At 44.4% G+C, this 25079-nt stretch overlaps 1 protein-coding gene across 7 annotated transcripts in view; it reads left to right on the top strand.

The window, feature by feature from the left end:
* SH3PXD2A (SH3 and PX domains 2A) overlaps positions 1-25079 on the top strand; it is a 246683-nt gene that overhangs the window by 138587 nt on the left and 83017 nt on the right. For 5 of the 7 annotated variants that reach the window (XM_064431203.1, XM_064431204.1, XM_064431202.1 and 2 more), the window contains one exon: positions 14030-14058. In XM_064431203.1, coding sequence (XP_064287273.1) covers positions 14030-14058 — 29 coding nt within the window. Of the gene's footprint in view, positions 1-13454; positions 13551-13736; positions 14059-25079 lie in introns of those variants that run through there. The other 2 variants (XM_064431207.1, XM_064431208.1) reach the window with 2 other exon arrangements.

Genomic DNA, 25079 nt, shown 5'->3' with positions numbered 1-25079 from the left:
AACATGATGATGAAATGCAAATTTTTCTACGACTGTGTTTAAGTGCAGGATCGGGGGCCATCCAGCTGTCTGTTGGCTGTTTTCAGCCAAAAGACAACAGAAGGCAATGGATGATCTCATCCTGCCCCTCTAAAATTGACAAATCTCCTCCACAGTTGCTGAAGTATCAGTTTTTCTAGGGTTATTCTTTGCCAGCTGTTTGGCAAAGCCTGATGTGGACTGAACATTTCTTCTTTCTCACTGCTCCCTCATATGGAGGAAAAAGCCCAGGTGGTTGAGGTGGCTGTGGCTGGGAGGTGGGACAGCCCAGATGTATTTCAGAGGTTTGAAAGTGTCAGCAGAAAAACCTTCAGTGTGAGGGCAGCTTTTGGGATGATAGTGTCGATGTGTGGCTTGTGGGGATGAAAGCCCAGGAGGAACTCAAACAGGGCTGTCTTTGAAATGCTGGATCCTGCAGGTATAATGTGGTGGTTGTATCTGACCTGTGAACATCTCTGCTAAGGCATCAGATCATTAGTCTTGTGCTTGTTATTGTATCATTTGCTGGAATGAAACACTAGCATTTTTAAATCACTGCTATCAAAGCATATCATAAATTGTAAGTGGTTTCTTTTCCTTTGAGTATATCCCTCTGCCAAATCATTCAGTGCTCATATCTTCCAAATTGGGTGTGGCATTACCAGTGAAGAGCTGTGACTGAGCATAAAATAATTATTTTTTTAGAAAAGCTGAGCTGTAAAAAAAAAAGTGTGTTTCCTAAAAAAATTAATAGAAACGGACCCCTGCCTCTTAAAACAGTTCTGCTTCCAGCCTCTGATAATAACTATGTTCAACTCCTGAAGTGCTAAAAGTCTGGTTTCTGCAAAGTGGAATTTTAAATACTGTTGCCCAAAAGTGTGTGTGTATATATATATATATATATATATATATATATATATAGAGAGAGAGAGAGAGAGAGAGAGAGATAGATAGTGCAGATATGCTGTGGAGTTACTCCTACCCACAACCTGATTTTCGTGCTTCTAAGAGCTGTGACACACTTTCAAGAGGAGTGATGTATTTTTAAACTCACACTATGGCACAGGATGAAGGCCAGCACGACTGAGTCTGAGTCTTTGAGGGATGGAGAAGTTAAACCCCAGCCTCCACTCTTCATGACTTTCAGCCATGAGTTCTTTGCTCAACTTTCCTCATGTGAAATGCTGTGGCTCTTGTCCTTACTTCAGAGGAGAGAGATCCACTGGAGTTCCTGGGTGCTCAGCTGTGAAGATAACATGGCCATGGTTGCATTAGCAACTGGATGTTCTTGAGTTCTTTCATGATCTGTTCCCCACCTTAACTGCAGTTTTCCTTCCGAAATGTTCCTGACTTTAAGTATTGACTGTAACTGCACCTGGAGACACATTTGGAGCTCTGTTGTCTTTGTTGCAGTTGTTTTTCAAGTCCTCTTTGGGAGATGGACTTTCTTTGGAGCTGGTGGCGAGGCACAGTCACAGCTGTGGTGTGCATGGTGTGTCTCATCTGTGTGTGTCCTCTGCCCTGTGCCCCAGAGGTTGGCTCCTCTCACTTGCTCACCCTTTGGAGACCCTCAAGGCAGGCACAGGAGGGATGAGGGGCAGCATGTTATGTTTGCATTTTGGACTGTTTCACTGCTGATCAGAGCAGTTCAAGGACCTGTTGGGCATGATATGGCCTGCAGGCTCTGGGGTAGTAGAGGCAAAGAGGTTGGCAAAAAATCTCTTCCTTCTCATCACTACCCCAGATTTGCTTTGGTGCACATAGAGCTCTAAGATTTTCTCAGCACTGTTTAAAAAAATGTTTCTTCTTGTGAAAAACTTTTCCCTTTTCTGTGTCTTACTGAGAAAAGGGTCTTGGTAGTGTTACCACAATAAATAAATTAAGCAACTTACTCCCTACAACAAAACCTTGCATTTTTTAGTGTAAAATGAAAATACATAAATAACCAGCAGAGGGGATATGCCTGGCCTCTAATCTGCATGGAATTCACTTTTTCAGACCCTTGTTTCCTTCTGTACAATGATTTAGAAGGAAAAGCTTTTATCTAGTCATGAGGTAGGTCTCTGCAGAGCTCCCCAGGCACTGCTAATGGATGGGATGCACAGCAGAGCTTGAAGGCTTGAAGCTGAATTTTTGGTGCTGCATATGCTGTTGCTGAGTAGGTCAGAGCTGGGTTTTGTGGGCCCTTGGCAAGCCCAGGGTGTTCATGTAGTGATCAGAGCCATTCTGCATTAGAGTGAGGTGTGTGCTGTCAGCAGGGGAGGGAGGCAATCAGCTGCCCAGGGGACAGCAGGTCAAGGCCAGAAGTGGCAAGGCAGGGATGGGTGGGAAACTGCTGCTGCAGAGGGAGCAGAGGCAAAGCAGAAGGTTCCAGGAATTAGCTTCATCCCAGAGGATGACTGGGGAAGAAATTGTTAATAAGTAGGTTATTGGCAGTAGGACACTGTTTCATGCTCTGATTCCTAATCCCCACAGCTGCATCTCGTGGCTGGTGTGCCTAGATTCTAGTTTGAATCTCACAGTATTTTACTGTAATGGCAGATTATTCAAAATTACACTGAATTCAGACTTGGAACTGGACATCACAGGGTGAACTTCAGATTACAGAAACCTCTCAGGACCTCAGGGATGCTCTTGTGATCCTGTGGTGGATGTTACTGCTGGGCATAGCGTGGTCTGCCCTGGTAGGAAAGGCAGTGTTCCTGCTGAGTGTGGTTTCTTATTGTGCAGCCTCTGGCACTTCAGGTAACAAAGGGAGAAAATGGGACACAAAAGCTGATTGCAGGGTATGACATTTGCAGAACCTCATTGATATTCCAAGCTTGGGAACTACTGAGCAAGTGAGATCAACAAGAAAAGGAGGGGGTGTAATGCCTGACAATCAGTGGCATTTTCCCTTCGCCCACATGTGATATCTATATATCAGATAACATGAACAGTTAAAGCAGGAATAAGCTGCCAATGGCCATTTAGCACTGCAAAATAGAGATCCCTCATGTTTCAGGCCAGAAAAACTCCCTGAATCTTCATTCATTTTGAAGGAAAAAATAATTTCTCTTTTAGCTGAATTTAAAGGTCTGATCCTATAACCAACTGAATGGATGGAAGTAATTACATTCATTCATTATGCCTCTTCACTTTTATGAACATAGAACATGGAAAAAGATATTGGAAATGCCACACACACTCTTTGGAGATGTACGAGGTGAATGAAAAGTTAATGTCTGGATGGAGAATTGGACAGGAGTTACATAAAAAGAGCAAGGAGAAGCTGACTTTTTCCTTCATGAGCACATCTGAAAAACATCCAAATTTGTATCTGGACTGGACAGCAAAATTTTTGTCTATTCAGACATTCCACTGTTTCATGTTGTGTGCAATCTGCATATGTTGTAAATAAATATAAAAAGATATTTTCTTCTATTTTCGAGAGGTATTTAATATTTAATGCTGGTCACCTTAGAAAGTCAGTTGACATGATTTGAAGTGTTTTCAGGCAAGTATGCAAGCATATACTTGAGGGTAACATGATTTTTAATTTGCCCTTTTAATTGAGTAAGGCTCAAAAGAAAGTGTTAGGATGGATCTGTACATGTAACAGCAAAACCATGTTCTGCTTCTGCAAATTTAATTTTAAGTTCAGTATTATAATCTATCAAATACCAGTCAAGCAAAATTCACTGGAAGTTTTGATAATTTTGGGCATAGGACTATAAAACTTAGGGTGTATCTGTTTATCTTTAGTTTCAGGAATCTTATAGTATGGATGTCTGCAGTATATCCAGGGTGAAATAGCTGTTTTCTTTGTTTCCTTCCTAAAATGAACTGAGCATTGAGACTGAAACAATCTCTTACACCATCTTGAAGTACATGGTGCTTTTTATATATTATTTCATATCCTATTACAAAAAAGACCATCTTCACTCACTCCTGGAGTCCTCAATAAAACCTTTCTCAGTGGGTCTGATACTTCTGGAAACTTCATGATGCTTCTTTGCAAGTATGTAATTTAGCTCTTTTATCTTTTAAGAGCATAAAAGAGTTGGACCTACTATCAGAATTGGATATTTGAAAGGGGTTTGGTCACCTTGAAAAGTAACCCTAGTGTTTGAAAGGTTTTATCTTTGGGAAGGTGTCTCTGTTTTTCTCCCACAATTGGTGCCTGTCAGCGATAATTTGGAATAATTTAATGAATCTCAACAGTTATATTGGGCAAGACAAATTCAGTACTTCTTCTTTCTTTTATGTTTTAATGTTAGAATCACAGAGGATGTTTTAAGGCTGTCTGATCGTGGTAGGTAATCAGAAAGACAAGTCTGCTTTTAGTAGTTGCCAATCCAGCAAAATTTACTAGCTATGTTTTGGAGTTTTACAGTGTCTGAAAAAAGCTCCATTCAAAGGATAGTGATTAGAGAAATTTCCTAGAGTTCATGAACTTGCAGTAGATCTTACATGCCATGATTTATGTCTCTTGACTAGTAAATTAAAAAACCCGATGACTTGAAAGATATTTCCTTGTGCTGCTTTGTAGAAACAGGCAGAAAACAATTCCAAGTAATATAAAATTGGTGTCTTATAGGGAACTACACTGCTTAGTATGCTGAAAAGACATTTGATGTTGCAAGACAGTTAACTGAGGACATGCTGCTGAGGCACATTTGGGAAGGAACCCTGCTTTAATCTCCCTGCTCCAACTGAAGGAAATGTAAAGAGGAAAGGAAAGACTGCAGTCACCAGATGAAGTCGGAGTTCATACTGTGGGCTTGATTTTTCTTCCCACATGCATCATAAGTTTTTGCCTCTCTTGGAAAAAATATTTACCATTCTTATGGCCATGTGTGCAACAGATGATTTAAAAAATTCAGGGGAGAGATCTCCCACTAAAAAGGGATGTAAAACTAGGTAGGGCAATAGGGTATTTAGCAGTGCAAAGTAAGTACAGATGCAGCAGCCATCTGCTGTCTGTGCACACTGCAGTCCTAATCTTTCAGGTCCAACTGCCCTTGGACATGTAGCAGGAGCAGCAAGACAGAGAAGTCCGAGCATTATGTTGCTAAAAGGTCTAGCAGGGCTGGGGCCGTGTCTGAAAATGCCTGTGCATCATTTCTTACTTTGCCAAATTAGAGACTTTAGAATGTCAAAAATGCCAGTGACAGCCTGGGATTTCCCTGTGTGAGCCTCCAGCATGAGAGCTGCTGCCAGCACTTGCACCACGCACTGGGATGGGCTGTGGGGAATCCCAGGGAGAAATGAGGAAACGCAGCACACAGTGGGGTGGTTGTGAGGCTGGTATGGGGCAAAAGGGAGTGCTCAGAGGAGGCTGTGAGTGGGTATCCTCATGCCTTGGGCAATCAGAAAGAAAAGGGCAGACAGGAAATTCTTCTGGTTTGTCTTGCTGTGAAAGGGTCCTGGTCCTGTGGGCCTTCCAAGGGCTTGATGCCACCAGCCCCGTTCATCATGGAGAGCTGTATTCACAGGTGGGATGTGGTGTGTGAGGGCTGAGGGGAATTGCATGTCCCAAGGGCTTTCTCTCAAGAGCAGGAGGGGAGAGCAGGAGGAAGGCAGCCCAAAGCACTGTTGTTTGGGTCACTTCTCCTTTCTCAGGTCTCTCTGCCCAAAATTAGGAGTGAGAAGAATTGGGAATGTCTTTGCTCAGCAACCCCATAAGCAAAGCAAAAGCAGCTGCAGCACTTAGACCACTGGCCACAGGCACTTTGCCATGGCTCCTGCTGGCATCTGTTCCCTGGTGGGAAGAGACCTGCTCTAACCTATGCCTAGGGCTTGTTGGATGCCTCTGGCAGGTCAGGTCAAGCCATCAAAACTTTTGGGTTGCTTTGCACCCCCGACTGAGCTTGCTCAGTCACCCCTTCTCATTCCTGACCTCTGAGCATGTGAGTAGGTGACTCACTCCTATTGAACGCACACCTAATTTTATAAGATAGTTATCAATATGTTTCATATGCTCTCTATTAAAGAATTGCACGCTTGTTTCCTTGAATATCTGCTGGAAACAGCTTAGGTAAACAGCTTAGATGAGGGAATCTCAGTACCCTTTACAAAAAAAAAAATTCCTATAGGTTGCCTCTTTAAGTACTGGATGCACATATGGGAGAATTGGGGATGATGAAGTATTCACTCAGATTGCTGGTTTCCGCTGCATTGAAGTCAGAGACATTGAAGGCACTACAGCATTTATAACTGATTTCCTGAACAGTGTAGTAAATAGAGATGAGAGCCCTTTTCTTGTAACTCACATGTGCAACAGAAATCACTTAGCTAACATAAATCAAGACTAAATTGCTTTTAAAGGCTCACAAAACATTTCTGAAAGAGACAGGATGAGGAAACCATTTGCCACAGTAGAGTATGTCCCCATGATGAGTCCTATTAAAGCTTGATCAAAGAGCCTTATTGGCTTTTCATTAGAGCCTGGTTATGCACAGTTGAAATTCAGCAGTGATTCCAACAGAATAGGCACAGAAATATGCACAGGAGGTAAATTTAAGCAGGATTCTAGACCATCAAAGTACGTGATTAAGGACAATTTAATGTGCTGAGTAATGCAGTGTGATTTGGATGTAATTTATCCTAATCCAGTCTGATCTTTTACAGGAGAATATATTATAAGGCCACAATTAGGTGAGACCTGGGCCCCATCTGGCCTCCTGTCTCCTACAGTGGCTTGCAGCCAATACAAGAAACAAAGCAAATACAGAGTGAACTTCCCTTGTGTATCCTCTCTGTTTCTGGCATTCAGCCGCTATGGGACTCTTCGGGTCAAAACATCCAGAGCATGGAGTACAATAGCCACCATTTATCCTTGCTTCATGAATTTATCTCATTGCTTTTTGAACCCATGCCTGGTTTTGGTGATTACAAAGTCTAACGCCAGTGAGTACCATGATTCAGCTGTGTTACAGGCAGAAGCTCTTCCCTTACTTTGATTTAAATTGCTGTGCTCCAACTATTCTTCCTGGGGCAGTAATTCAGGGGAAAAAGCCTTTTTGGACAAGCTATGTCTGGAGCTGGAGTTGAGTCTTGGTAGTCTGTTATTTGGGGTTTTTACTCCTCTTCCTTCCCTCTCTCCATTTCCAAGGACTTTCTGGGATGGACATTTTGGGGGTGACATGGTTAGCTCCATGCATGCTGTGGTGGAGCTGATGGTATCCTGGCTCTCATGGGCAGGCACAGCCTGGTGGGCCATGGGTGATGCCTCCTTTTGGGAAGTCATCCGTAGGGACAGGGAGGTGAGGAGATAGTGGCCAGGCACTACACACACAGCTCTGGGCAGAGTTTGTCTGACACAGCAGATGTCCCCTGAGAGGGGCAGCAGTGGGACTCTTTGGGCTGCAGTTTAGAAACTCAAAATGGACAATGTGCTTGCTAACCAGAGATTGGACCCACATCTGCAGAAATGAGAATTTGAGGCACCCACCCTCAAATCAGGGAGAACTCAAGAAAATGAAGTAAAGATTCAAAGCCTGTGCAGACTTCTTAAGCTCTTAATCAGATTCATATGATGTATATGCAAGCTCATTAGCCCAACCAGTTTATAAGGTACATTTGAATTTATTACTCTGATACTCGATACTTAATTTGTAACTATGATTAGATGCATCTTTTAAACATGTTATATCTGCATGTAGTTGTTTGTAATAAAATTCCCAAGTGAAGGGCATAACTGGAAAACCTGCACATGAGAATGATTAATTTTTATTAACTTGTTTTTATCACTCAGCATTTGTGCTGTAAAGGCTATAATAAAGTGACACATGCTTGGTCATTTTAAGACAGAGATAAATTTGGCCTCCCCACAAGGGACAAGCAGGGTCAGTTTAGAGGAGGTGAAGAACACCTCCAGCCAGAGTTCTTGCTAAGGTAAATACATTTTTCTGTCCTGTGGAGAAATTTGCCATCTGTAAGAATAAACAAGGTAAACCAGAAACAGATGAGGATGTGACTCTTAGGCAATGCAAGACCTTGTTTTTATACTTCTTTCCAGGAAAAACTTGCTATAAACATTTGTGTTGTCTTTTTCAAGGCTGCTGAGGCCTTGCAGTAGAGGATCACATGGCCTTAGCTCATTGCTCCAGTGCTCTGCTCCCAGCCTGTGCCGAGCCATCTCTCCCTGGTGCCAGACAGGCTGGGCTTTGCTGTCAGAGCGCCCTGCCCTGTATCTACAGCCTGGTGAAATGCTGAATGTGCATTTTTAAAGCTCTGTCTTCCTCCAGGAGGATAATTTCATCATAAAAATATAATTGTAAAAAATGCAAGAGGCTAATTCTGCATTTCTTTAGCCTGAGCCAATACTAAAGTTGCTCTCTGGAGCCAAGCAATCAACTTCACTGGCGAGGAATCCTGGGACAGAAATCTGTGGCATTTCTTACTCATTTAGTGAAAGGGTTGGGTGCCTCAAACCCATCTCTTGTCCTTCTAACACCCATTCTACATAAAGAAAAAAGCAGCTGCTGCTCTCAAACACACTGTGTCCATGTGAGGCTGAGGTGGCCATGGGGATGTCACTTGTGCTGGAGCTGTCTGCATCCCCTGCACTTTGGACTTGGTGGCAGAGCCAAGTTGTGCTGTGTGGGGCTAATCTCCAGGATAAGTGCAGAACAGAAGATACTGCCTTTCCTTGTCCTGCATCTCTGCCTCCTGATAGAAATCCTTGGATTCAGGTATAGGCAGCTGGAGAGGAAACAGTGTCTATCTCCTTCCAACCTTGGCTTTTTCATGCAAGCTAAGGTTACTGGTATAGGGGAGATCTCTTCTGCACTTAATGAATTTATTAAGTTTTCCAGTGTTGTGCTTGGAGCTTCACAGGGAGAATTTTGGTTGAATTTTAAGTTTCTGGGTTCAAGCAAGCTGTCAGAAGTCACTAAAGCACTAAATCAGGATCTCCAGTTGGGTCCTGCTGATCAAAACTGGGCCACCTTAGTTATGGAATGCAGAGGAAGTCACTGCAGCCTAAGCAGAAGTATATAATACATAAAGCTGGGCTGTCTGCTCTGCAGACACGCTGTGAAGACAACAGGAAGGTGACAGGAAGGCAAAATCCTCTCTTTTGTTTTGTCCCTTTTCTTTTAAGGATGTGATTGCACAACAGTGGTTTACCCTTCTCAGCAGCAGCAGAGGCCATGTCCAGTCAGTGAGAAATGCCTGGGTTGGAAGTCAGGTTGACAGATTCTCTTCTTGCCCCACCAGTCCCTTCTGCTTGCGGCAAGGAATTCTGGAGTCTTGGGACCACCACAATGGGGCCCTTTCTCACAGGGCTGGAAAGCTCGAGCTCTGCTCAGAAAGGACAGATTCATGTTGGAGAGGGTTCCACAATGCAACGATTTATATCAGGAAATGAACAGAATACTTTCTAAAAAAAAAAACATGAAGAAGAAGAAGGAAAAAAGCCTTCATCTGTTTCTTTGGCTCAGGGAAGAGATCAGCTGTGGTTTCATGATATCAGAGGATGGAATGCTGTAGGGGGGAAATGTATAGCTGTGTGCATCCATCTGTTTGAGTTTCTATTCTCAATGCATAACATACAGAGTTAATTTTGCTTAATTACATGTCATATGGGTCTCAGAGCTCAATGGGAATGGAGATACCTTCATGCACATGGTTCAGCTTTTGCACTCTGAGTACCATGAGTATGAATTTCAACCCTGCACTCTCCATATAGCTCCTGTGTGTTTGGATAATATTGAGGTGTTAGATGCTCCTCCAACCACAGTCCTTGGTGACAGGCAGGTGCCAGTTCTCAGTCACACTTGGTTTTGAGCCTTGTCTCAAATAGAAAATGTCTGTCTGGCTGTTGGTGAAAATCAGGAGCATTTCAAGATGCAAATATATTCTCGAGGCTCAAGTTTCTGTGCACGTAAAGACTCGTATCAAAGTATTTTTGTAGTGCTTTACTTTAAAAATAGTGTCACAGAATCTGATAGCAGTGCTAAGAAAAATAGTTTGTGAAAAAGCCGTCTTCGTTACTGACTGCAAACTTTAGTGTTGGGAAGGAGAGAGTGAAATTCCTTGTAAAAGTATTTCTGTGCTTTTAATCTGCCTGGCAAATCATTGGTGATTAAATGATAATCTGAGTTGTTTGCTTGAAATGTCATATATCTCCACCACAGTCTGCCCACACCACTAGAGACTTTTAGGAATTCAGGAGCCTGGGAACAGAAATGACTACAACGTATTTAAGCATGAATTAGCAAAAGCCAACAAATACAGAACAATTTCAATTTATGTATTAAAACACTCTCGAGGATACAGGCTGACCTCCATTACTCAGGGTTTGTCACTGTCTCATCTCCTTTGGACAGCAAACACTGAGAAAGAGACAGGAAGATGATTTACTCCCCCTTTAGCTTCTGTCTCGTCTGCTGCAATGTCTGCTGTGCAGCTCCCCCAGCCGCGCTGCTCCGTGGGTCTGGCAGCTCCTCGTGCTTTGCAGGCACTGTTTTCCCTCATAGCTGAAACTCATGGTTGTCTGAAATCTTTGCTAAATGAGTTGAAGCCAAGCCTTGCTTTACTGACAGGCAGAGGCCCCAGGCTGAAGTGTGACGTATCTGGGAAAGGAGGAATCCCAGAGAGTGAACTTCGTGGGTCTGCTGTCACACAGCAAGCGGGAGAAGCTTTCAAAAGAGCCTTTGAACCACGGGTCCCACAGGGATGAGGTCCTCTGACTAAACCCATCACCTCCAAGGAAAGCTGGTCCTGCAGGAGGCTTCTGCAGACTTGCCAGATCTCCACAGGCAATGCAGGAGAAATCCTCTGGGACAGATATAAATCAAAGTGAATTAGAAAATAGATAGGCACAACTGTCGCCAATGCTCCTAGTCACCTCCAGTCTTCTCCACTTGGAACATTTCTTAATCTCTATTGAACAAATGTCAGGATTCTCCTCACTTTTTAAACAACTTTCTGATAGTGCCACTGTTTGTGTGTATCTGTATGTATTTAGATAGATCAAAACATGTGCACACACATCAATGTTTATTAACTCTCACTGAATACGGCAGCAAAGTCAGTCCCCAAAGATGTGCCATAAAACTTTTCCATAACATTGTTAATACAACCTTCATATTTAAATTAGATTGCAAGTGGTGTATTAATTCAACATAAGATCTTTTTATGATTCAGAAATTTCCAGACCGTGGATAGTTTGATGTGCTAACAAGGCAGTCAGCTTTACAGCAATGTTCGTGGTCCTCCTTTCACATTCATTGCTAGATTTCAAATTAGTAATGTTATCCTGGGGTAATGGTGATGAGAAAGGAGATCCAGCTTCCCTCTCCTTTGTCATTGAAGGAGAGTCTTGTGGGATGTGCTTGGCACCAGCTATGTTTTAATACCATTAGCAGCAGGAAATATTTTCCTTGCCAGTAATGAGGCTCAGCATCAGCTAAAGGTGGTGCCCCACAGGAAGACTTTAAACAAAATTGCTAGATTATAATTCAAAAAAGGCTAGAAATATGCTATTTTTGAGATAGGTGTTTGTTCAGTATGGAGTGATCCTGGATGATGAAGAGACCTGCCAGATCTACTTTTAGTTCCACCCGCTGCTTTCATTGTTATTCTTGTAGCTATGGTTGGCAGTGGAGTCAGGATGGTGGTGTCTGTTCTCGTATAGAAATGGAAGAAGAATGGAAATACGTGTGTGTATAAAGATGAAAAGATAAAAAGAACAAGAGCTGAAAAGAAAGTGAGCTTCCCTGCATAGCTACAGCTAAGGCATTGATTGTACCTTTCCTTGGAAGGGTTTTTCTTCTGCAAGACCACATTTTTTGTCTGATCTAAGGGTTAACAGTGTGCCAGGTGCAGTCTGGGTTGCAGGAGATCAGAGTTTCTGCTTGGAAATTGTTTCAGTTAAGAGAAACCATTAAATAATTTCCTCTGTTGGTTTGGAGACATAAACCAATACTTCAGCCTCACATTAATGCTTCACTGAAAACAGTGAGGCTGAGAGGTATTACCCTTATATGTCATCACTTGGGAGAGGGAAGATACATCAATGAATCATATGCAGGATAGTAAGACATTAAAAAAATTAAACATGGAGTCAGGCAGGGCTCCTTGGTGCTGCTATTGCAAAGCACCAACACAGGCTTTCTTCTTTAGCAGAAAAGAGGTGAAGAATATGAAGGAGCACTTTAAACAGCCAGAGAGATTATTTGTTATATCTCCTTTGCCTTCTATTTTTTTTTTCTGTCCTTGCTGGGAGGAACAAGTTTTGGATTTCAGAGTTTCACTGTGGAGATGAAGATTTTATTTCAAGCTTCATTTTATTTGATATTGCTTTCCCCTGACTTAATGAGTGAAATGTGGGTGTACATAAAAGTAACAAGATAGGGAGACACAGGGTACCTGGGTTTTTTTTTCAGGAACTCCAAAATCAGAACCCAATTAAAGTTGACTTTAAAACTTACAGAAAGACTAAATGAAAAGAGGAAAACTAGCCCCGCAGGTTGTTTGGCTTTTCTTTTTTTTTTTCATTAAGCCTTGTGAATTGGGTGGTGGTAGTGATGCAAATAACTGTTTTATAATGATAAATTAATTAATTTTACTAACAATCAATCATTACCTCATTTCTAATTATGAGAATTGAGTTCTGCATGCCAGGAAAGCTGTATTGACAGCTCCACAAAGCTCCAGACTGGCGTGAGAGCCAAGCTGGGGTAGAGGACTACATTTTGGGGATTGTACCATCCCCAGCTTGCTCTGAGGGATCTCTGTTTCAGACAATATATAGCAGGAATTGTATTTGCATATGATATCACTTCTGTAGAAGAAGCAACTTATTCATGAGCAGTAGCATCATCACATTAAATACAGCTGCAGATATGGCTGAGAAAAACAACCATTTAATTGAAGTAGAAATGACACTGGGAAATTAAAAGAGGGTGCAAAAAATTATTATTACTCACTGGACACAAATCCTAGACGTGAAAGGCATGGATGGGGAGGCACACACAATTCTGGGAGAAACAGAATTTACAGATAGACATAACTGTGCCCTCAAGACAGCTTTGAGGGCTCTTCAGCTGAGCCCCCAAACTCTCTTTAAAGAAACAGTTTGGGACAATCCCTCTCTGATGCTCTGGAGGATGGAGCAAGGTGCAAGAGACAAAACCCCACTTCTGGCAGCCCAGCACCCCAAAATGCAGATGCTCCTGCCTGCCCCTCTGGTGGGATTACCTGGGGGTAAAAAAACCCCAAAGCCATGGGGTGGCTTTGCCAGCATGAGCTGTGCCCGGGGCACTGTGCCTGCACTGCCCCTGTCCGTGCTGACCATGCCAGGGCTGGGGCTCACAGGCTCCAGGAGCAAGCACAGCCATAAGCCAAGTATTTTTGTCCTCAGTTCTGCTTATCCCGAATCGGTTCTTGCAGCTCCTTCTGCAATTTCTTCCCCTCCCGTAACAGCTGTGCGGGGTTTCAGCTGTTCTGCATGAGTAGAGGTGCCAGCACCCTTTAAATCACTATGGAAAAGTAAGGGTGCACGTTCTATCCTGGAAGAAAGAGAAAAGATAAAGTTTGGGGTTTGTTCGGTTTTTGGTTTTTTTCCTTGTGCTTTCCAAGTGCTTGTCAGAGATAACTAGGAGAGGGCTGGAGGTTATTCACAAATTAAATAGCCTCGCCAGCCCAGCCCGGAGCAGCCGCATCCCTGCAGCAAACACTACCCGCTCCTCTCCGGGGGGACGCGAAGGGTTAACCCAGCAGCGGTGCATTTAACAGCACAATTTAAAGGGGGAAAAAATGACACCCCTCTCCGCTGCCTCGCTGGCCGTGGATGGTTCGCTCTGCCGGGCTGATCACATGCTCCCGAGCCCCCGGAGCTGCGGCAGCGCCCGGCCGGTGCTGCCCGGCCCCGCCGTGCCCGGCCGCCCTCAGCCCCGCTCCGGGCAGGGAGGGCGCAGCGCCAGCCCTCCGGCTTATGGGTGGAAATTTGGGAGGCACCCACTCGCTCGCCACCGTTCCCGGCTCTAACCATGTCTATTTGTTGTTGTCTTTTTTTCAGGGACTATGGATCTTCAAAGAGAAAATCAGGTAAGGCACCAGGCTTTTTTAATGGACTGCATGATTCTAGAGAGGTGCTTACCCCCTGCTTCTCCCCTTCTGTTTATCTTGTGTGGCATTAAATTGTGTAGCAGTTTAACTTTTTATTGCTGAATCCTGCCATCAGTTTCTTTCCTTTGCACTGTGTATATCTGTATGCTATATCAATACATATATACCATATACCTTATATAGTACTGCAGTTAAAATGACTGCTCTTCTCTAACTGCATTTATACAGCTCAATCTCCAATGTGTAATGATAATTGTATTACATTTCTTTATTTTTCATTGTAAATGGTCAAAGTGCAGAGTCAGAGTTGGGGTTCTTTTCTGGAGGGGAAGGATATATTTTCCTGTACTAATTTGAATCTTTTGTCGTACCTTTCCAAAATGCTCTGGTGAGGCTTCTGATGCAAAATGTTCTCAATGCTTGTGTCTGGGTTTGGGCTGCCTCAAAGGCTGTAGCTCAGTGTTTTGTTCTTAAAATCCTGGATTGAAATGTCCTATAAAACCCTGATTTGAAACTATATAAATCCAATTTTTCCCCTCCCCATGTAGCTCTTAGTGATTTTTACAGATGTGTTTTCAATAGGGATGTGCAATTATGGGCCTCTGGGTTTGGCTGCCCTGAACTGGATGTGTGAGGGCTTTCTATTTCTTAATTTTTTTTTCCCTAAGCAGCATTGAGCACCTGCAACTCTCATTGACTTTGTTTGGAACCTTGAATGCTTCAAATTGCATTCAGAGCATCCAAAGAGAAGCCTTCCAAAGCTATACTGACTCCTGGAAAACTCTGGCCTGTGTGCAGGGAGAGGAGGATTTTTTTCTTCCTGCTTTTTATATGATAAAGAAACACTGCAGTGGCTTAGTCTCTGGAAGAGAAGGGAAGATGAATGTAACATACTGGACTGCAATGAGTATCACTGTCTAGATTGATTTGTTGGATAATTATGAGGGCTTTTAAGCTGCCATCCTGTAATAAGCTAAGTGATGCACTAAAGAGAAGCTGTTGCTTAACCCCAGTGGCCTGGGTATCAATTGGCAGCTGCCTTTGCAGGCCAGTACTTTTGGTACCTTTCCTTGAATTTCCCTGAGGTGGGGTGTGGTAGTGAAGAGGCAAGCATGGTACAAGGTGCTGGTGCTACAAATAAATTAGGGCATGCTTGGTCTTCTTAATCTCCTGCAAAGCTCCTGTCTGAGTTGCACTTCTAGGACTTCTTAAATGTAATATTAAGGAAAGTGTGTGTGTGTGTGTGTGTGTGTGTGTTCACAACAGCCTGTGAATTAAGTTGGCAGCAGTGCCTTCTCTAGAGGGGTTGACCATAAATAAAAAAGTCCGAGTGACTTGGTAGAGGGCAGAGCTGAGTGTGGGAGTTCCTGGCTCAGTGCCACATCCTGAGCACTGGGGAGTTTTGGGCCATGTAAAAATCTTTGAAAAACGTTGCTGAAGTCTCTGGGGCAACCTGATTTAGCACTGACCTGGAACAGCATTAGGAGACACAGAGAGCTTTGGGCTCAGTGCACCAGTTTACATGAAAGAATATTGCAATTCATGTGCAAGAGATGTGAAGAACTGCTTTGGGAGTGGAAGGAAACTGCTGCCTCTCCATTCCTGTGGCTCTGGGGACAAGTTGGAGCTGATCTGCCATGACATGAGAAAAGCAATTGAGTCAGTGTAGCTGAGATGCCATTTGTGGATGCTCTCCCCTGCTGGACTCTTTGGCCCCCTGCCCTGAGGATCCCAAGTGACGTGGTCATTCATCCCTGCGAGGGGCACTCAGGTTGGGCTCCCTCCTTTGGCTGTGCCAGCTCCTCGTGCTGCCAGATCTCCTGCTGCTGCTTCTTTCCTTTTTGGTGCTGGGCTGTTTGTGCAGCCAGGGCTTGGGAACAGTGGAGCTGAGGGACACTCTTTCTCCACTCACCCAGTACAGAGAGGAATGTGAAGCAGCGCTACAACAAATTGAGCTGCATAAAGGGACTCTGTTCTCAGCCATCTCCTTGCTTGATTTTCGAATGGCAGGGGAATGCTTCCTTCTGTTTGGAGCTGGATGTTGTGGGAGCGTGCACGCAATGAGCAAAGGAATATGCCAAGGGCATTGCCAGTTACAGCCTCTAACAAAGATCAGCTTTATGACACTTGAAAAAGGGATGGGGTAAATAAGCACAGATTTTCAGGATTGCTGTGATGGTCTTTTAAGATAACAAATGGCTTTTGAAATACAGTTTCTTCTGTAGGTGCAGACCATGGAACTACTGCATCTTTAAACAAGAGACAAATAGGCATTTTTAAATGCAAGCACCTCCCAACAAATGAGACCTTATGAACATCCTGTGTCTTGACCAAAGATGTGCTGGGAGGAGGCTGCTGGGTGTGAGCACAGCTGTCCCACACTGTCCAGCAGGAATCCCACAGCTGCTGTGTCTCAGGCATGTGCAGGCATGACACGAGCATGGCCGATTGCAGAAACATTCAGAGAATGCCTCAGACAGCCAACATCACCTCTACCCTGACCTCTGCCTTGCCAGAGTGGGTGTCTAGCTAGTCCTCTGCTCACCCCTTAGAGCAGGGAGAAACTGGAGAAGTTCAGAGTTTAATAGGAGTTATGGAAACATTTACTGCTGCAGTTGATGCTGGTTGTAAACATTTGAGACCTTCTGAACCAAATGCAATAGCGTGGCATGTCCTTAGCTAAACAAAAGGGAGTCTTGTGCTGATCTGGGGCATCTCTGCATGCCAGCCCTGAGCCAGGCTTCCTCTTGTGCAAAGGGCTGTGTAAACACACAGCCCTTTGCTTGGATGTGATTTAATTATAAATGCTTTAACCTGCAGCCAGCTCAGAGACCTGGGGCTCTGTGAAGGCACGGATGTTTGCTGTGGCCTGAAATGCCACATGTGCTGGTACCTTGGACTTGGGGGGCTTTATTTGACACATTGCAGAGCTGCTCAGAAAGCTGCCTTCATGTTTCCAGGCAATTGAATTGTTGCTCTCTGACCATCTGTCAGTGCTGGAGAGCCCTCAGTACAACTGTGAGGAGTGGTTACATGGGCATATTCTGTACACTTGCAACAAATGGTGTCTTCTTGGTCCACCCAAAGACCCTCTGCAGCAAAATGGGAAGGAATTACTTTTCAAACTCCAGTTTGTCAATTGAATTAGCCAAGTGAACAGCTACTCATTTGTCACTCAAAATAGGTATTATTTCTATGCTGGCATCCATTGTGTGGTTTTGCTGTCCTCAAATTGAAATAAGGGTAGAATTGCTGCAAGTCTAGGAATGGATATTTGTATGGTACATTACAAGCAACAGATTAGGTTAATCCATTCTGCAAACCCTACCAGCTACCATCTGTGCATGGTAAACTAATTAACCCTTGAGATATCTGCTAATCCTGATGTGGCTTATAAAACCAGTTGGAGTATGTTTCTCCCCAAAGATGTCATTGTGTCCCCCACCTCACAAACCCCCTTGCTGGCTAGAGAAAGCTGCAGACTCCTGGAGTAAGGTCTTGCCCTCTCCCCTTGCTGACCACCTTTCTTGGCTGGTTTTTAATGCCAGAGCAGTCAGATCCCAGTCACGAAGCTGAAGCATCTGGGACCTGGTGTTTGGTGGCAATAGGGAGCTGGTGTGGACTTCACAACTTTTCTACACTGAGTCTCAATGCTTCTCAGCTACTGAGAGGATTCTCTTTGCTACCCCTGAGGTCAGACCCACGACTTTCAGGTGCTTTCAGAGTGATCTCCTACTGCCTTGCAGGTGACCAATCCCTTGTGGTCACAACTCTCCATGTGCCAGGGCAGGAGCACTGCTGGCCACCCCCTTCTGGAACCATAACCAAACTGCCCCTGCTCTGACTGCCCACCTTGCTGCTGAGGGCAGAGCTGGCTCCAAGCCTTTGCTTGGTGCCTTCCTCTGGCACCCTGTTGCTATGCTGTAGGATGCTCCTCCAAGTTAAGGGAAATAAGCTTTAATAAAATAGAAGTTATGGTTCTGTCAGTCCTGCAGTGTTTCCTTTCCCTCAGTGTTCAGATCCTGTCTGCATTGAGCTGGCTGTGCTTTGGCTGAGTCTGGCAGCTGACGTCTATTTTAAGTAGTAATTGGGCACTTAGAATATTAAGTTAATTATTTGGTTCAAGCCAGTGTTGCCCCAGGATGCTGATGAGGCTTCCTTGAATGAGTAAACCATCTTTCAGCTGGGTTTCCCTGTCCAGTTTTTGGACTAGCAGGATTATGGCTACACACAGCCAACAATCACTGTTTTCTTTCCCTCCTGTAATCTAAAACTAGGAAGGATATATCTGCTGGCAAGTAAATAAAAACTTCAGAGTCCATTGGAAGATTCTTCATGAACTTTTTATAGAAACATCTGTAATGCTGTCTTTTCCCTCAGTGGGGAAATTACTAAGCAGAGTTGAGAGAGTTTCAGCAATGACAGAAGTGGGGCCTCAAGTGAGAAACAAGCAGATTGTTGTAAAAACACCAAGGGCCCTCGTGGCTGATCCCTTTGTGGGATGCTGCCTAGGAATTATGGGTGGAGCTGATGGCCAAAGTTGCTTCCTTGGCCTAATTCTTCATTACTAGAGAGACCTTCTTGCCCTCATGTACTAAGGATGAGCACTCTGACAGCTTCAGGGAGTGCCTTAGTTGTAATTTCTTTGCATTATTTGGGATAGGGATTTTTTTTCTGCTTCCTTTGTAATTACCAAGGGAAATGGCCCAACTTGTGGCTTTTTCTGTCCTTACAGCTGAGCTGTGCTCATCACTCAGAGCTTAACCTTTCTAACCCTGTCACTCTGCATGTGTCTAGCCTGCACTTGGAGTTCCGTGCTGTCTTGCTCTCTCTTTTTTTTTTCCTATTTATAAATGAGCTTTATTTTTTTGACTTAGTCTGAGCTGCCTCCTTTAAGACAATGTGGAGAGAATGAACATTGTGTGCCACCCCTTCTGAGCTTAATTGTTCAATGGGGTGACAAATGTGTGAGCTCCCAGCTGGACCAGCAGGGCTGTGTGGCTGGAGCTGGTTTTACCTGTTTCAGGACTCAGGTGGTGACCCTGGGAACAAAGCTTAGTTGATGCAGTTGAGTGTGGAGGTCTCTGCCACCTTCACAGGCCTGTGGCAAGCATTTAGCTACACATGGATGCAGGGTGAGCAGAGAATGTACAGCCTCCAGCTCTGGCAGGTGTTTTGCAATATTTGTGGGAAATAGCTGCAATAAAGGGAGAAGGAAGATCTGCTCCAGGAGACATATAGTGTTGCCTTTCCTTTGCCTTAAGGTTGCTGCAGTATTGATGGGATGTCACCTGGAGTCATGTTTATAGTAAATGTTTAGTATTAGAACTGGGGGATGTCTTAACTAAGCCAGCTGACTGTGAAATCTGGCTCGGTTTTACCTTCTCAGTCAGAAGAACTCTTAAGCCTTTTAACTGGGTTCTCAAAGAAGCCAAATCTAAGTGTGTTACTAAAAAGGCTGAAAAATCCAATTAACTATCATGGTCAATCCCAGCATGAGGCAATGCATCTTCTCTCAGAGTGGTGGCTGCAGCAGATGCTGGGGGCTACCTGCCCCAAGCAGGGACTTGGTCATTGCTTAGTGAATCTGAGCCCAGCTGGTAGCAACAACGTTAGAATTTGGTTTTTACATCAAATGCTACTTTGAGTCATTCTGCTCTCATGGTGTTTGTCTCTGAAATCTGTTTCCCTATAGTTCCTCTGAAAGCTTCAGCTTGGAAAGTTTTTTTAAGGTGGTGAATAGGGATGCAGATCTGTCCAAGCCCATGGCAAGGTCCCAGGAACATCTTAAATCATGTAACTTGGTGTCTTAATCCTTGCAAGAAATCTGTGGTATGACATGATCCCTGCAGACTGAGGCAGGTGCTCTTGTTTGTATCCTGATGAATCACACGTGTGCACTGTGCTCCTTGCATTGTTTCCAGCAATTAGGGCAGAGCAGGGATGGTGGACTGGCTCCTTGGTGCCATTTGGCCTGTTGATGAGGATGGCTGGATGAGATAGTTTGCCAGTCACTCTTTTATAACTTCACAAGCATGTACTGACAAGATTGCTGTTGATCAGAAATCGTGATCTGTTCCCTCATCATACGATTAACCTTCTTGGCTGTATGTACTAATTACTGCATGGAATTTAAAAACAGCAGATTCTGGCAGAACATTTTGACTCTCATAGCTGCTTTTTTTTTTTTTTTTTTTTTTTTTTTTTTTTTTTTTTTTTTTCTTCCAGGAAGATAAAGGATTTAGTAATACAAAAAGGGTAGAGTAGGCAAAAGCATAGTACTTAAGGACCAAACAAAACTTTTCAATTAATTACTGGGGATATACATCTTGGGCCTGGTTCTGGAAGAAGTTAGTAGTTAATTATCTCAATGTGCATCTTGAATTCAGTCATCAATGAAAGAGCTTCCTCTTCTCATGACTGAAAATTATTTTTCCTCAGGTAGTGAATTTGCTAAACTTCTGATCAGTTTAATGGCTTTTTCTTGATGCAGTTATTCCCTAAAGACCTAATTTTCTTCCCTGATTTTTTTTTTTAAGAGACTGTAAGTAATTTTTTTTAAACAAGTTTTTCATATAATTAGAGAAACCTGCATTCTGTGGGTTTGGGGTTTTTTCCAAGGCCAGACTACTGCTCCTGTGCTCAGGTGCACTAGCAGAGAGCAGAATTGAGGAAGAGCTGCCACTAAGTCAGGCAGATTTCATGTCCTTGCAGCATCTGTGCGTGTGTGACCCAATTCTGCATCCTCAGTCAAGATGTGAATCTGTCCACTCCAATCCCACGCTCCAAATCCAGTCTGTAGTGTTCTGGCAGAAAGAAGCTGATCTCACACTTCTCCTTGTACACCATATTTTTAAAGTCACTGCTTAAACTGAAGTGCTTTGGATTTCTGCCTGAGGCTACTGACGAGAAGAGCAGATAGGAGACTTTATTCTGCACTGCTTCAGTTTTCTGCTGACAGGACGTGTGGCCCATTAGATGTATAGGATCACTGTCATCTTCTGGGTGGCCCATATGCTGGGGTGGGAGAAAGATGGGATAAGAGAGAAAGAGATGTTTGTATGTTGTGTGGGTTTTTTGTTTTGCTCCTTGGCTTTTAATCTGAAGTGTGGGGACAGGGTGCAGGATTAGGGAAAGAATGTGTTTGTGTTCTTTGCCGTTCCCAGTTCAGCATCAGTGCTGCAGAGAGCCCTGGGTGCAGGAGAGAGGGCAGGGAGACTGGGTGAAGGCAGGGCTGGAAAAATGAGGTGTGGCTTGAGCACAGCCACGGTAGAACAGTTTGAACCCTGCAAATGCCTCAGAGAGTCTTCAGTCAAGCACAGAGAAAGCACTTGGTACCTTAGGGGATATAATGGCATTTCTCTTGGTTTTAAGAAATTCTCTGTTCTCCATCTGCTCCTGTTCTTCCTCCCTCTTCTGTCTGTCAGTGGCAGATGGTATTAACGCTGCCTGCGTGGGTTGTTCCTCTCCTGCACAGAGTGTAGTGGTATTTTGATTTTGGCACACTGGATAAGGCAGGTGAGAAGTGCCTTTGGGAGCTGGAGCAGTGGGTGATGATCCTCAGCTACGGCAGGAATCTGTATGGGGCACAGATGGGTCTGGCTGGCTGAAAGGAGCAGGTAAAATCTTCCTTGGGCATTTTGGTCACTTAGTCTCATGCTGGCGAGCACTCTGTCCTCAGATTCTGGAAACCTAAATGTAGGGTATGTGTCCTTAGCCTGTTGAGAGCACTCACCCCTAAAATAGCACTCCCTAAGTGCATCCAGCTTTGTGCATGGCTTCACACCTGTCCCATTCGAGCTGGCCTGTGTCCAGGCTGCGTGACAGCACAAATCCTCTCTGGTTCACTCTGGATGGAGTGGCTCACCCAACCAGAAATGGCTGGAAGCTTTACTTCCAGAGGTGTCCAGCGGGATTACAATGTATGCACTGATTACTGGCCAGCTCTGCCTGGGCATGCCAATGCTGCTGAGTGTTCTGTGCTTGGCAGCATGGCTCCTTCACAGTTGGGACTTGACTCTTGCTCCATTTTTTGAGCCACACATGAATCCCAGCATGTGTACATACCTGTGAGTTTCCAAGTGCAACGTCTGAGGCTTTTCTGCCCTCCTCCTTGGCAGTGCTGGAGGCTGGTTTTTTCCTCAGAGGGGTGATGCTCTCAGTTTGTACAGCTGTAGATGTGGATTAGCATTCAGATATTCTAGGCACTTCCCAGCCAAACTTGGAACTGGTACAAAACTGTATGTGCAGGGGCTGTACCACAGGGATCATGTGGGAAACAATCCCCACTTGCCATGTGGAAAGAGTTAATGTGAGCAATGGCTGCCAGAACAAAAACTAAACAGTCCTGGATACTTCTGGGTCTGCGAATGGGATTAAAATGGGTTTTTACAGAAGTAAACAGAGTGGAAAATTGGGACTAAGTTTTCTTTGTGTTTGTACTTTTAGAAAGGATGGAGGACTGGATGAGGCTGTGAAAATGCAGCTGTGAGCGTGTCACTGTGCAGTTTGTCAAGCACACAATCCTCTGGCCCCACTCCTCCGTTCCAACTCAGGAAAGGGCTCCCTGGTTGTGGATTTCTCCCCTGCAGGAGTGAGTTATCCAGATGATGAATTTCTGAGGCACGCTCGAGTCACGTGAAAGCCAGATGTGAACATTTTCCAAGCAGTGTGTGTGGGTCTAGCATACGCCAGGCTACGTGGCAAGTGGACGTGGTCTGAGGTTGGTCTGCAGCGTGGTGGTGCCGGGGAGGAGACGAGCCCGACAGCTCCCAGTGGGATCCCTTCTGCCAGGGAGAGAGGAAGGTGCTGCCTGTGCTCCTCACTGCAGCCCAGCCCCTCTGCCCACACACTGACAGGCTCTCCCCTGGCTGCTCGTGATGAAGCTGAACTTGGTGAATAAGACTAAAATTAAAGGCCTTATTTAATGCCTGCTGCCAATCCTCTTACTCAGATACTTTAGCTGGATTTGCATGTTTGATAATCTACTAGTCAAATATTTTTTCAAGATACAGCACTCTTGAACAGATGGCATGGGGAGTGGAGTTGATGTTCAGCTTCAAGTGTATAGAAGAGGAGATATCTCTGCAGGGATGAGAGGTTTACTTTAAAATGCAGTCTCCTATTGGGGAGAAAAATAATATATGTGTATTCCTTCAACGACTGTCTTAAAATACTTGCTTAAACATGATGCAGCAGCATCCCACAGACATAAGAGCAAGGAAAGCTTATTTAAGCTACCCTGGTGTGGGACAGCTGCTTGCCCAGCAATTACAAGAGCAAATGAATCTGTCATTGTGGTGGTACCTAAGAAGTTTAAAGTCTGACCAGGCTCATGCTGAGCCAGGCACCAGGCACAAATGTTGGTTTTGTTTAGGTCTCTCTGGAGCCTGAGGGGAGAAACATCAATGGCACAGTTCAACAGGGTGCCCTGAGCAGGACTATGTGAGATAGGTTGCAAGTGTTTTGATCTTTCTGTGCCATCCTCCTGTTTGTCTGACTATCTGTTGTTCCCTGCCTAACTGAATGAATGAATTGTGTGAGCCCAGAATGTGTGGCAATGGTTCCAGTTTGGATGAAGGCTCATGTGCCTTTTTCCTCTTTCCAGCCATGTTGTAAAACTACACATAGACTCTGCATCAGAGGAATTCTCTCATAAAAGTACTTCCACTTCTGGGGGGAGCTTAGCAAACCAAGTATTTCTGCTTCCTCCCTGGTCTAGTACTGTTGTATTTTAGTGTCTTCCCATTTAACCGAAGTGTCAAGCCCCAGCTGAAGAGGAAGGGACTAGAGGAGAGAAACCTGGAGGAAGGCTGACAAAGGATGGTCAGTGGATCTGGGGGATGGAGATTTTGGGGAGGATCACAAGGATATGAGCATGGTGCACTGTCTGCAGATGTAAGCAGAAACAAGCGCCACAGTTTTGGGGTTCCTCACTGAGTTTTCTGCTCTTCACTGGGCAGCCTCACCTTGTCAGGAGGAGGAGGTTGTTCCTTTGCTTGTCTGAAGATTGCAGAAAGGAAGCAGGAAGGGGGGGAAGTGGAGTCAAAACCCCAGCAAGAAGCTCTGGACTGAGTAGACTGAGCCTGACTTTTGGGTTCTTTACCTGCTTGGGGCAGTAAGGTGTTCCACCTGAGCCCCCAGGACAACAACATAGTGCTTCATGTATGCCAACTCCTTGGCAGGCTTGCCTTCCAAAATATAAACTGAAATACAGGCTCAACTTCTGTTTTCTGCTCTGCCATATGTGATGAACATTGCAGCCAACAAGGCTCTAGGCCAGTTCTAAGAAGTGGACACATTTAAGGAACAGTGTGGTCAGCCCACTTCTTGCTGACTTGTCAGATACCACTGTTGGCATGACAACACACCCATTCCTCAGAAGAAGCATTTATTTCCCCCAGTTCCAGTCTGAGGAATCACTGATTGCATTGCTTATTTTCTTTTCACCCCTCCAATTAAGAGAGGAAGGGTATAAGTCTACACACTGAGTCTGCAAACCACTCAACTGCACTCGTGGAATGGACCATTGTTGGAAAAGCACCAGATGTCAGTATCTCTTCAGTATCGCCACTTGTTCTTATAATCCCTTTTTCAGTAATTTAAGTTGCACTGTAACAGCTGGGAGATTTTGGTATTCCCAGTTAATGTTAAAGGCTTAATGAGAACAAAACAGTTTTATTAGCTAAATGGCCCCGGGACTGTTATCTTCTATGGAAGGCCACTTCCAAAGAGCAGGCCATACCTGTGTAATTAAACTTTTTGCCCTCCAAAGCAAGGTAGCCACATCCAGATCACTGGTAGGGGCCTGTCTTTGGCCTGTGCTGATTTCTCAGCTATGCACAGAAATCTTTTGGGGCAAGGGTTACATCTCCAGAACTACAACCACAGAAACTCATGACCAGTATGATCCAATTGCCCACAATTACTGCAGGACTGTTGTTGGGAAATATGTAGCTTAACACGCTAGACAGCTTTTTATTTTAAAAAAAGCTTGTTAT

The sequence above is a fragment of the Passer domesticus genome, chromosome 8 (assembly GCF_036417665.1).
Source record: "Passer domesticus isolate bPasDom1 chromosome 8, bPasDom1.hap1, whole genome shotgun sequence".
Classification (NCBI taxonomy): Eukaryota; Metazoa; Chordata; class Aves; order Passeriformes; family Passeridae; genus Passer; species Passer domesticus.
This window is presented reverse-complemented; position numbering and strand designations above follow the sequence as displayed.